At 41.0% G+C, this 12,996-nt stretch overlaps 1 protein-coding gene across 11 annotated transcripts in view; it reads right to left on the bottom strand.

Moving 5' to 3' along the window:
• Positions 1 to 12,996, bottom strand: part of MBOAT2 (membrane bound glycerophospholipid O-acyltransferase 2) — a 153,221-nt gene that overhangs the window by 26,636 nt on the left and 113,589 nt on the right. For all 11 annotated transcript variants that reach the window (XR_012422700.1, XR_012422697.1, XR_012422698.1 and 8 more), the window contains 2 exons: positions 8,445 to 8,500; positions 2,936 to 2,990 (listed from right to left, as the gene is read on the bottom strand). Coding sequence is in view for 6 of the 11 variants with exons in the window: in XM_074012388.1 (XP_073868489.1) it covers positions 2,936 to 2,990; positions 8,445 to 8,500 (111 nt within the window). In the remaining 5 variants the exon portion in view is untranslated. The remainder of the gene's footprint in view (positions 1 to 2,935; positions 2,991 to 8,444; positions 8,501 to 12,996) is intronic.

The raw sequence follows: 12,996 nt of genomic DNA, 5'->3' as shown, positions 1-12,996 counted from the left end.
TGCAGAATTATTGACACTTTGGACCCATAATTCTCTGTTGTGGGGTCCTCGTGTGCAGTGCAGGGTGTTTAGCAGCACCCCCTAGGTGCTACCCACCAGATGCCAGTAGCACCACCTCCCTCAGCAGTAACAACCAAAAATGTCTAGACATTGTCAGCTGACTCTTGGAGGCGAAATCACTCCAAATAATGATCACAGTTTGGATGATGGGGACAATAAATGAGACAAAGTTCCTGTCCTCAATGACAGGGGCAGGGGGAAGGACAAATAAAACAAATGTCTTGTATAACATCAGACAGTAATACCTACTATGAAGAAAACAAAGCAGAGTAAAGGGATAGAAAGTGATGGCACGAAGGGAGGGTATTTGTGACAGAGTGGTCTGCACAGTTAAGAATGGACTGAGTGAGGAAGCGGGGTCGAGCTCTGGGCTCTTGCTGGGCCTTATATGCTATGGTCGGGGGTTTGTAATTCTATTCTAAATTACAGTGGAAGCCACTGGAGGATTTTCATCAGGGGACAGGAATAATATAATCCAATGCACATTAAAAGCTTCTCTGGCTGCTAGCTGAAAAGTAGGCTGCACAGGGCATGGGAGAAAATAGGGAAGCCAGGAAGGAAAGCTACCACAGCAGACCAAGTAGAAAATGAGGGTTTGTACTGGGATGTGACCAGTGGAAGCGGTGAAAATCAGTCAGATTAGAGACTAATTTTAAAGGAAGGGCTAACTTGACTTGCTGGTGAAGTGGATTTGCTGTAAGAAAATGGAAGTCCCCCCAGGCCACCAGTGATAATGGTACTGCTATTAACTAACTGGGTGATAATGGTGGAGGAACAGATGAGGTGGGAGGAAAGAAGAGGGAGACAAATCAGAAGTTCTGTTTTGAACATGTTCTGTTTGAGCTGCCTGTCACTATCCATGGAAGACCTTAAAATGGCAGTTGGATAAATGAGGCTGGAGCCGAGGGGAGTGGATTGGGCGGGAATATAAATTTAGGAGACTTCAAACATGAAGATGGCCTTTAAAGCCAACGGATGTGACCACCTGGAGAAAACGGAGAAGTCCAGGGCTGAGCCCAGGCTAGTGGTAAGGCAGAAGCAGGGGCAGAGGATTCAGCAGAAGAGACAGAGACAAAGAGCCAGTGAAGGACGAGAAAAACTGAAAGAAGGGAACGTCCTGGAAGGAAGTGAAGAAGGTATTTCAGAAGAGTGGCCAACTGGCCAGTGCTGCTGAGGTTCAGCATCATGCAAACAAGCTGACAATGAAATCGGCCAAGATTAAGGGCAATCTTGAAAGAATGATTTCAGACCAAGAATGGGCACAAAAACTTGAATGCAGGGGACTGAGGAGAGAATGGGGGGAGACACTGAATGTCCACAAAGCCTTCAAGAAGTGCTCCTCTAAAGGAGTGTGCAGTAATGGGGTGATGGCCAGAAGGGAATGAGAGGTGTCATGAGCTTGTTCTGTTCAGGTGTGGGGACGGCCCAACAGAGAGGGAGAAATCGGTGAGTGAACAGGCAGGAGTAACTGATGCAGCAAAATCCTTGAGAAGGAAGTGAACTCTGTGCAGCAGTGAGAAGCTGGCCTTCAATTAGATTATGCACAGCTAGCACCTGACACCAGGAAAGAAAGTAGAGCACTGTGTTATAGATTCAGGCAGCATGGTAGATTTGGTGGTTGCAGAATCAAAGCAGGATTGCTTTTTTTTCTCTCCAAAAAATAAAATTTTGCTACCAACACAAGTATGGGGGACAGCGTGTTAGCAGTCTGGCAGGAAGGAGAATATATCATCTTAGAAGAGTGTGGGCAAGTGAGTGGACTGAGGAAATGCAGAACCACTGGCAATACTAAGGATCCTAATTTTAAATTTGGGGTAACAAATTTAAAATGAGTCCAGTGAGCAAGACAGTGTTTTTCCACTCAGCTTTCTTCCACTGTTCAGGTAGGTGAGAGGTGCGGTTACCTAGGTCTGGGGATTTGCTCTCGATGTGAGAGGCATAGGGGAAATGGCAGCTGAGTGTCTGTAAATGAGTAGCTACTGGGATGGTGCAAGGGCTCCTAAAGATCAAAGAACCAAGACCAAATTAACCTCTCGTCAGGAAAGCTACTCAAGTGTCTATTTATTGATACATAAAGACTGACTATAGGGGCTATCGGAATAGAACATTTTTAAAGATGGGAAAATACAAAAAGACCCCCAAGACATGCTACCTGGGATGAAAGATGAATACTTAGTTTAGTTCTAAATAATATCACAAACAATCTCATTCTTCTAGCAGCTATGCACTTATTTGTTCTAGTTTTGGAAACAAGGTAATCCATGGGAAACTTTTCTGTAAGTATAATGAGTATTCCATCTCAAATTATATTAGTTGAGATAGACCCTGTGAAATTAAGCCATTCCTTAGTCATCAGAGTGCCTTCAGTAAATGAAGTAGAAGCCTATCCCAGAATGAACTCCTCAAATAATAATGAGAATTATCTGACTAGTTCTTTATGATTTCAAAATACGGCATCGATATGCTATATTAATGTATTGTATCTTAGCCCTGTACCTGCCATCAAGTTATTGGCCTGTAAATGGTAGCTGCTATTATTACCGGTAATTACTACATGGCAGACATGAAGACAATACTATCCTCCTGTCTTCAAGGAACTCAAGAGTCTCACAGGAACGAAAACTTTAGCAGCTAACCTTGTGGCCCATAGGAGGCGCACATGTACAATCACAGAGGCAGGGTGCTACAGGAGCCAGAAGGGATGCCCAGCCCCACCCAGCAGGCTTTGGCAGGAGGGAGGTGCATGGAGGGAGGGAGGCTTGATTTTCAGAAGTAAGTACCTCTAGAAGAACTAATCAGCCTCAGTCACAGAAGGAACGTGGGTCCCAGGCAGGGGTGCAGGAAGCATGGCAGAATAGGATGCAAAGGCACGTACCTTACAGCTAAATCCCTCTGTGAGGAAGTCAGTTCTTCATCCTTCCGAAACATCCCTGAGAAACAAAAATAGGTACTCTTCTTACCAATTAAGATTTCCCCCCAAAATGGCATTTTTGCCCAGGCACACTTTCATTACTTTCCTCATTTGAAATTCATGCTATTATATTCCCAATTTTGATATAATGACTCTTCTTTTCCTTCTCATGGCAACACAGCTTCGATCATGTGAAAAGTCTCTATAAAATAACACATGGTTGGGTATCTAACTCCACTCTAAGGGGAGTTATAATTAAATAATTCCCAAATGTTGGCACTTTTTAAATTATAATGTTATTATCCTTAATTCTAAATGCTATGACTTTTCAAAAACGGGCATTACAATTTTTCTATTACTGGATGACTTAAATGACTACACATGAGTACTATAAACTAGAAGCTCAACATAAAGCAAGGAGCAATTTCCTTACTCCTCCATGACTCCAATACATGAAAACCAAACTCAAATACATCATCTTCTTTCATCTATTTACCTTTCTCTTCAAAGAGGAGGATATATTATTTAAGATTACACATCAACTTACTAGATCCATATGCTTTAAAAATATATACCTCAAATCCAATTTAAAGACGAAAGGGGAATGAAAGTAAAAAGCAAATAGCAACATTAATATTAATAAATTAATATAAGTAAAGTAGTAACATTCCCCCAAAGAACCAAAGCTAAAGCAATTAAAAAACAGTGAAATAAATAGACAAACCTAAAAACATGAAAAGACAAATCGTAGAAGAAATACATGTAGCCAACTAACATGAAATGTTAATTTCACGATTAATAACGTTATCATTATAAATCATTAAATGTACATTAAAAGAGCAAGATGCCATTTTCACCTATTATAAGTATGCAGAAATTTTAAAGGGCTCTTACTCACATAATATAAATTATGTAAAACACACATTTTATGTATTTTATATGTATATAAAACAAAGATGAGAAGAAAATAATTACCGCCTTAAAATGCCTCAGGAACTATTCTATGCACTGAGGAAAGAGCAGAGGAAAAACAAACTCCCTGGTTTTATAGCACTTATATTCTAGTACGGAGACAGAAGATAAACAAATAAATGAGGTACCAAGAGGAACTCACATCATCTTTCTGTAAACCAGTATAGCAAACACTTTAGAAATCTTTCTACCCTTTATTCCTAAAACTCTAGCCCTAAGGAAATAACTGAAGGTGCGATTCAAAATTTATGACAAGGATCATCACAACTTTATACATAATAGTTGAAAAAAAAAGTAACAGCCTATATATGCAACAATTGGGGAAAGGGAATATATTACATATTCCACTTTTGACAATTATGTAAAAAGAAAACTATACCTCATAAGATGATAAAGGAAATATTAATAAAAAAGAAGGGGCCGGGCACAGACTGGCTCATACCTGTAATACCAGTACTTCGGGAGGCCAAGGTGGGTGGATCACCTGAGGTCAGGAGTTTGAGACCAGCCTGGCCAACATGGTAAAACCTTGTCTTTACTAAAGAAAAAAAAAAAATTAGTTGGGTGTGGCAGCAGGCGCCTATAATCCCAACTACTCAGGAGGCTGAAGCAGGAGAATCACTTGAATCTGGGAAGTGGAGGTTTCAGTGAGCTAAGACTCTGCCTCAAAAAAAAAAAAAAAAAAGAAAGAAAGAAAGAAAAAAAAAGTCTGGCTCTGAGAAATGTCTGGGGAGGGACATGGAAGATTATTTTTCTTCATATTTCCAATTTGTATTTTTCAAATTTTCCTCAATGATCACATACCTACTTTTTATAAGCAGGAGGAAAAAAAAACACTTAAAAAAAAGATGATAGAAGAAGAGAAAACGGTAAAACATTATCAGGATTTAAACCCCCGAAAAGGATAATTCCTACTCGTGACAATTCTACTTTCTTCCCCCATATCAGATATATGCTGTCCACCCTTTCCTTAAAAAAAAAAAAAAACCCTCTTTAGAAATGAGGATAAGTATTCAATTTTTAAAAACTTCTTATCCTTTTTCCCTCATGCTTTTACCAGGCAAGTGACATGTTAACAGCCTTCTTTGTGATTTCAAGCTTTGCCATACAGAAACTGTGTTGTTATGTTTAGTCAGCACGTCCAAGTGTTTGGCATAGGGTGGGCCTCTACACCAGTTCAGTCTGCCATGTTACTCAAAGAAGCAATTACTGCTTTCGAAGTATAAACTAGGCAAGAAAAGTGGACGCAGAGCTTAAAGGACAGAGTTTCATAGAACAAACTTGTGTCAAAAGTCTACATGCACAACAAGCCCAGCCTCCCTTCTCAGTTCACAACTTGGGAACTTGCCAAAATAATCACCAAAAACCAATTAAAGACAAGATACCATTTTTTTAAGCTAGAAGTCTAACCAAGTACAAGTGAGGCGGTCCAGCAAACAATGGGGTATGAGAAGATGTCTGAGCCCCGGTGCGACACCACGTTGCAGGTGGAGACGGAAAGCCTGCCACTGCTGCTGTGTCTAACAGCTGACACGGGTGGTCCAGTGATTCTACTGTGCTGCTTAGTTCCCCTGAACACACCATTTTTTCACTGAATTAATGGAATGGCGTATCTTCCACTGTTTAGTACTTATGTATGAATAGGTATAATAAAATGATTACTTATCATTTTCATGTAAATTCAGAGTCAGGAATCATGGTGATGCCAAACAACTACTGATTATCTACATGGGTGGCTGAGATAGTGGTACCTTGGTTTCTGATGGTTCAGTGTACACACATTTTGTTTTATGCACAAAATTATTAAAAATAATGTATAAATTACCTTCAGTCTATGTGTATAAGGTATATATAAAACATCAATTAATTGTGTTTAGACTTGGGTCCCAAGATATCTCATTATATGTATGCAAATATTCCAAAATCCAAATAAATCCAAAATCAGAAACACTTCTGTTCTCAAGCATTTCATATAAGAGATATTCAACCTGTACAAGCATTCCTTTAGGTTGAAGTATTTCTACCGTGAGGTGACATCAATGACGCCGCCAGCAAGACAACCAGCTACACTATCCCTACAGGCCACAATATAAGCCAGACTTCATGAGCAAACATGCCAGCAGGTTATTTTAGTCATTCATCCTCAGCCCTCAGCAATCTCATATACACAATTCAAAGCCAGAAGGGTAAGTAGGCTCTATTATATAAGGGTGATGAAATGTCTTAAAAACCATGCCTACAAATACCCAAGGATAAAATAACACCTGCTTCCTGAAGATACAAATATGAATGATGACAGTGGATTGATAGTTGAGAAACACAGTTGTAGGTAATTTATTTGGTTTCATCTAGGAGTGGTCCAGAACCAGGCTGTGCAGAAACAAATTAACACAGTTCTGAGACTGCTATCCTTAGAAAGGCCTGCTTATAAGGTGTGCCCATGGCTGCTGTGCGAGAACTTGGCTGGTTCACAGTCCCCTACACCAATAGGAAATGTCCCCTATGCCTAGCCTATTTGTGCTAAAGATGTGGTTTATTCTGAACACCTGCTTTCCTTCTAGGAGCCTGGAATTTTGGTGTGTGCTAGGGGGCCTATGTGACCAGTCCCCAATAAAAGCTTTGGGTGCTGAGAGTCTAAAGAGCTTGCCTGATGGACGCTTCACAGGTGTTGTCACAATTTGTTGCTGGGGGAATTAAGTACATTCTGTGACTCCCTTGGGAGAGGACTTCTGGAAACTTGTGCCTGGTTTCTTCCAGACTTCATGACAGGCACCTTTGTACTTTACTGACTTTGCTTGGAATCTTTTCGCTGTAATAAATGTTAGTCATGAATTCAACCACATGCTAAGTCCTGTGAATCACCAAACTGGGAGTGGTCTTGGGGTCCCCCGATACACAGATAATAAGGCCCTTCTCTGAAAGACTAGCTGATAAAATATGGGTTAGACAGGGTTCAATCTATCCCTGGGAATAAAGGGGTGGGTGGTATGGGGTGTGGAAGACCTGCAGCAGACTGTCTCGGAGGATGTCTGAAGCAAACTGGAAGAGGAACGCAGTTTGAAAAGTTAAAGTGTATGAACTCCTCTAACACTGCTAAGACTAATCAAAATCTAAACTGTTCTAAAGAGATAATTACCATTAAATCCATTTAAAAGAACAGGTCACAAAATGAGGTTTGTTGTTCTTCTGAGTTGAATATATATTGTCATCAGATACTTCTAGACCTATAGACAAAATTATATCCCTGATCCACAACTTCCCTATATTCTCTTTCCAGTGTCACAGGAGTAATCTGTTACTAGCATACTACAGAAGTTTCAGCACCTGAAGGTAACTGTACGCTTTTACCTCTAGTGTTTCCTAGCATAAGTTTTATAACTCCAGTCTAGTATGAGAGTCTGGTGAGTTTCACCCACTTCATTATCAGGATGCAAGAACTACAAGACACTGTGCATAAATTATAATCCACAAAAAAACCCTCCAAGCTGAATCATACTGTTAATTGACAAAGGAGAAAACTGAAGCAGTAAGAAGCTGAACTGGAATCTGAGCGTATGTTTGCCTATCCATCAAAACCCACACTCTAGCCACATCCTCATGTTCCCTCCTGTATGCAGAATTTTCCCTCAGTGGTGTTTCTTTCTCTGAAGGGCAGAAAGAGAGTTGCTGTTTAACCTGCAGACTTGATTAAACAAGTAGCAGAGATTTTTTAATCTACCTCCTTCCCTCCACCACCCGCCCCAAAAAAACTAAGCGCTAATTTTGCTTGTTAGTAGCCAGAGGGAAGAAGAGGACAAATTCTCTCTCTCTCTCTCTCTCTCTCTCTCGCTCGCTCTTCACAGTACTGTTAAGGCTGGTCCTCTGACAATAATTGAGGGAAAACCTGCGCGGGGAGTGGGCACAGGATGGGTGGAGACACAGTGGGGCTCAAACTCATCTCAAAAGCTCCCCATGCTACATACAAATGACCGTTCTAACAGGGATGCTTGGCTTTTTCAGTCTTTGAAGGAATCAGAACCCAAATCTCATGACTCGGAGTCCTGTTAGGCCAGGACTAGATGTCCACTCACTGAAGACAGAAATTATTCATAATAAAAATACATGGAAACATGTAATTATGAATGTGTGTATATAAAGGAGAAGAGGTGGGGAAAACACATAAATTATAATAAAAATTTAATGAAGAGCTGAAGCAGGAAATAATAAAACTTGATCTAGACCAAACGTCTCTTTCCTTTATATGTCAAATTATCACTACTGTGGGCCACATGACTAAATCACACTATTCTACTTTCTGTCACTGCACTGAATTAAAAATGAAGATAAAACACTGAAGGAAAGCAAGCATTTTTCATAACCCTAAGCACAGTTAAGTATATTTCCCTATCTTACCTCCCTCCATTTCCTTACTCTAATAGCAGAAAGTTATGGTAATATCTCAAGCAAAATATTATTGGAATTAAATTTTTTCAGCAATAAAAATTAATTTCAGAATTCTTACCATCATGAATTTCGCAAGCCAAACTAGTGATCTTCTGAGTAATGATCATCATTGGGCTGTGACAAGATAAAAAAAATTAGTGTTTTAAAAGAAGAAAGTTAAAACAATACTTATGACATATGAGTTAAGAGTTTGTTCTGCTTTTATCACTACAAAGCCTGAAATTTTTAACATAAAAAAGACCTCCAAGGGATTTCAGCAATAACTCAGGAGTTATGTATTTGAGGACAGCATAGGAGATGGGGATCTGGGCTTTCTCCAAAGCTTCAAAAAACAAAAAAGAAAAGAAAAAGGCTCCACCCCTAAAAGAAATCTCTGGTGACCCAGTGATCTAACCTGGCCTCCTCATCTCACACATTAGAAAACAAGGCCCGGAGATTTTGAGAAGTGCGCAGGCATGAGATGCGGCCCCAGTCTCCTGCTTTCGGCTCAGTACTTTCTTCAACAAATCATGGACAGACTCTCAACTCCCTATTCTAAAAACTAGGCACCCAGGGGTTACGGACTCTACACACAGCCATCTAAGGAACCAAAATCATGATGTATTTGAAAGGAAAAATGACTTTAAAATCATTTTTAAAATGGCATTATTCTCCCATACTTTATAGTCATTATAATTGAATGAGTAACTTGGAAAGGAAAAAAATATATCCACATAAGAAAACCACTAGGATGCATCTTATTCTTTAAGGATTACATTAGCTTACAGACAGTGTTAAAAAACAGTTAAGGCTGGGCGTGGTGGCTCATGCCTATAATCCCAGCACTTTGGGAGGCTGAGGTGGGAGAATTGCTTGAACCCAGCAGTCTGAGACCACCCTGGTCAACAGAGCAAGACCCCATCTCTATAAAAATAAACAAATAAAAAAATAAAACCACCAGCAAGGCTTTTATCCTTTAACTATTACATTAGCTTACAGACTGTATTGAAGAACAATTGACAAGAAGTTATTTAACTTTTTGAAACAATAATATAATAAAACCAGGAAATTGTGTTTTGACCCAAGGTAGACTGTGCTCTATACATGCAGAGGAGAACATGTTTCACAGAACCTGAGGACACTGTGGCGCACACAGCATCACCCCATGCACCGCCAACGAAAGGGGCCAGGAGGGGAGGGGGCTCCAGGCTCCAGGCTTAGACCCCTGGGGGTCTAGTTCTGACCTGCTCTCTTCCAGCAGCCCACACCGCTCAGTGCAGAAACTCAAACTGCTGCCTCTGGCAAACAGAGGTGTCTTTCTCACAACATCAGCAAACTGGCAGCAAGGGTTTGCTTTAAACATTCCTACCACTGGAACTTTGATTCACAGACCTGGGCCCTTGAGAAGCTACAGCTCATTCTCCTCAACTAACAGGAAGGTCTTATCAATGACAAATGTTCTTAAACTGGAAGTACTTAAGGGAGGAGATTTCTCTCAGGTTCCCTTAAAAGTCAGTTCTTACATTTACATACTCACTTCTCAAGGAATCATGCTTCAACCAACCTAAATCCCCCAGGTGGCTTGAAACACCTGATTGCTATTTCTGCTTTGCAAGATACCCAGGAGGGGGCCTTGCCCAGCCTGGAGGCCGCAAGGATGAGAAGCAGTGTGTGCCCGGGAGGTCACGTGGGCACCACAGACAGAAGTGGAGCCGGGGGAGAGATGTCCTGGGATGCACCAGGCACTCGTGCAAACCAAGTGGTGAGCAGAGAGCAGCCTGAAAGAGAAGGGGGGCTGCCCCGAGTGGCTTGGGTGGCCGGGCGTGTGGGAGACCTTGGGTTTGCTGTCAGGAGGGACAATGAACGCAGGCGCCTCCGTCTCCACTTCATGTCCGTCCTCACAGACGTCCTCACAAGGGCTTTATCGTTTTCAAGTCCTTGAAAATGATAAAAATGCCCTATAATTTCCATTTCCCTGGGGGAGAGAATCACTTTTCTCATTCTGCCTAATTCTTTTCATAGTTTAGCTCACTAGTGAGTTACAACATTCTCTTCAGTTCTAAATTCTAATTTCCATGCCACCTTAAAACATAGTAACAACTGATAAAACAACTATTACATTTATTTTGTCAATTCAGTGACACAGTAAGCTGTCAGGTATATACAGACAAGATGTTAACAAAAATGTAAATAAGTGCTCTGAATGTCCTTCTTGTGCCCACTTGGGTCCCTGAACCCACATGCAACTTTTATTCCATCAGGTGCAAAGGACACAGAAGCTCCTGTGAAAGTAAGCTGTGTTGGAAGGACAGGTGATGTATGGCTGGGAGGACAGATAAGGTGTGGCTGGGAGGATGGGTGACGTATACCTGAGAGGATGGGTGACGTGTGGCTGGGAGGACAGGTGACGTGTAGCTGTACTGCTGATTCCAAGAATCATGCCCTAACAGAGCGGGAAGGAAGGCAGGAAACAGACCTGAATACTCCAGCCTCTCTCCAAATGCTACTCCCTCCACCCAGACTACTCTTCCTGGAACCGTTTCACAAGGATAAGTTATTCCTCCCTCTTCACGAATCAGCTGAAGAATCCCTTCGCACACGAAGCCCACCGGACAACTCGACCTCAAGCAGCTTCCCTCTGCCCACAAAAACACACACACATGCACGCAAATACCCTTCATTTCATCTTAGTCCTTGGTTGTTTCCTTCAAGGTGTTTTAACATTCATAGTTGTTTTCTTTATTAAATCTCAGTGGTTGTTTTAAAATCTCTCCCTTGTTTAGAAAGTCCATGAGGCAAGGAACCTAACAGTCCTGTTTGCCACTGAATCTCCAGCATGTAGCACAGTGTCTGGCACAAAATATGTGCTAAATAAATTTTTTTAAAAATTTCTTCAGGGTCTTCCTCTGTCACCCAGGCTGGAGTGCAGAGGTGCAATCTCAGCTAACTGAAGCCTCGATCTTCTGGGCTCAAGCGATCCTCCCACCTCAGCCTCCCAAGCAGCTGACACTACAGGCACGTGCCACCACACATGGGTAATTTTTAAATTTTTTGTAGACATGGGGTTTTGCCATGTTTCCCAGGCTGGTCTCAAACTCCTGGGCTCAAGCGATCCACCTGTCTCAGCCTCTCAAAGTACTGAAATTACAGGTGTGAGCCACCATGCCTGGCCAATAAATATATTTAAAATATAAAATAAACTGAATCTAAGTGTCCAGTCAAGATCTATTACTCCTTCTGTAGGTTAATTATACTCTCTCCCATTTGTTCTTTCTTATCTGTGCTTGAAAGCATTTATTATATATTGTAATGATTCATTTATTTTCCTATTACTACAAAAAACCCATGAGCTACTTAACAGGAACACTGCTTTAATTATTTCTGTGCCTTCAGTACCTGGCACCTAATACACTGTCAGTGTGCTGACGGATTTATAGAAATGCCTCGTCAAGTTTTGGTTTCATTTCCTGATGGTCATTAGCTCCATACATTCCCTTTGTTTTAAGAGGATGGCAGTCCCAATGCCTCTGGTCCAACCTGTCAGCCGGGGTATAGCACACGGAGAAACAGAAAGACAGAAGACAAAATTATCATAGGGAACTATGCAGGAGTATGTTGTGGATGAAAATAAGAAAGGATTATAGGAAAAGTTCAGTAAGGGATGAGCAGATTAAAGAGAGCTCAGAAATGCAAACTGGAGGCCAAAACAGACAGATGAGTCCAATGCAGCAGGTACACGGCTGGGAGACAAGAAAGACTGATGGGAAAGGGCACACCTCACCCTTCTGCAGCAGGAACGACTGTGCAGGAAGCATTTACAAATGAAAACAGTGCAATGGTGCACAGGACGTAACCGCAGTGGGCTTTCTTAACAGCATATTTTGTTCATAAATATCTGTTTCAGGACAATTAGGGTGATTCACACAACTATTTCACTTACATCTTTACTGACACTTTAACTATTAAATATCTGTTGACTTTGTATTAATGGAGCCTCAGTATCTAACCACTTCCTGGGCCCTAGGAAAGTCTGGGATACCTCGACATGAATTGGAAAGAACCTCCTGTTTCCCTAGTATGGAAACGGGAACCTGGAGAAGGTAGGGGAAGCAGAAGGCTTTGGAACTTCCAGAGTGAGGTCAGGGCCTCAGGATGGAGCTTCCCTTTCCTTCTATAGGACAATATCAGTATATTTAAGTGGCATTACTGAAATTTCCTCCCAATGATCCTCTGCTAAGAATGTGGGAAAATATGAAATGTAACTGTTCATAGTAATACTTCAACTGATGTAACAGTTTCAGCTAATATTAAAAAATTCAGCTGAGGTAAAAACTCTAGACTTCCTGAAATAAAACAAAGGATGAAAAAGTTAAAAAATATATTCACACATTTTTTTTCTCTACAAAGAACAAGAATAGTAGGATTTGGTTCTATTACACAGTAAAACTCAAATGTAGTTAAACATTACAAGAGAATGAATGCTAAAAATGAACAATTACTTTCATGATTGTTCCATTATCTCTGGGAGACCACTAAGCTTAAGAGAAGTCTGTATATTAATGCTACAAATCAACTAAAAGCATCCACTAGGTAACAGCTTGCCACCAGGACATGTGTTACCCAGCAACAGA

Source organism: Macaca fascicularis, chromosome 13 (genome assembly GCF_037993035.2).
Source record: "Macaca fascicularis isolate 582-1 chromosome 13, T2T-MFA8v1.1".
In the NCBI taxonomy this organism is placed as follows: Eukaryota; Metazoa; Chordata; class Mammalia; order Primates; family Cercopithecidae; genus Macaca; species Macaca fascicularis.
Note: the sequence above shows the minus strand (reverse complement) of the source record. Positions and strands in the feature narration are given on the sequence as shown.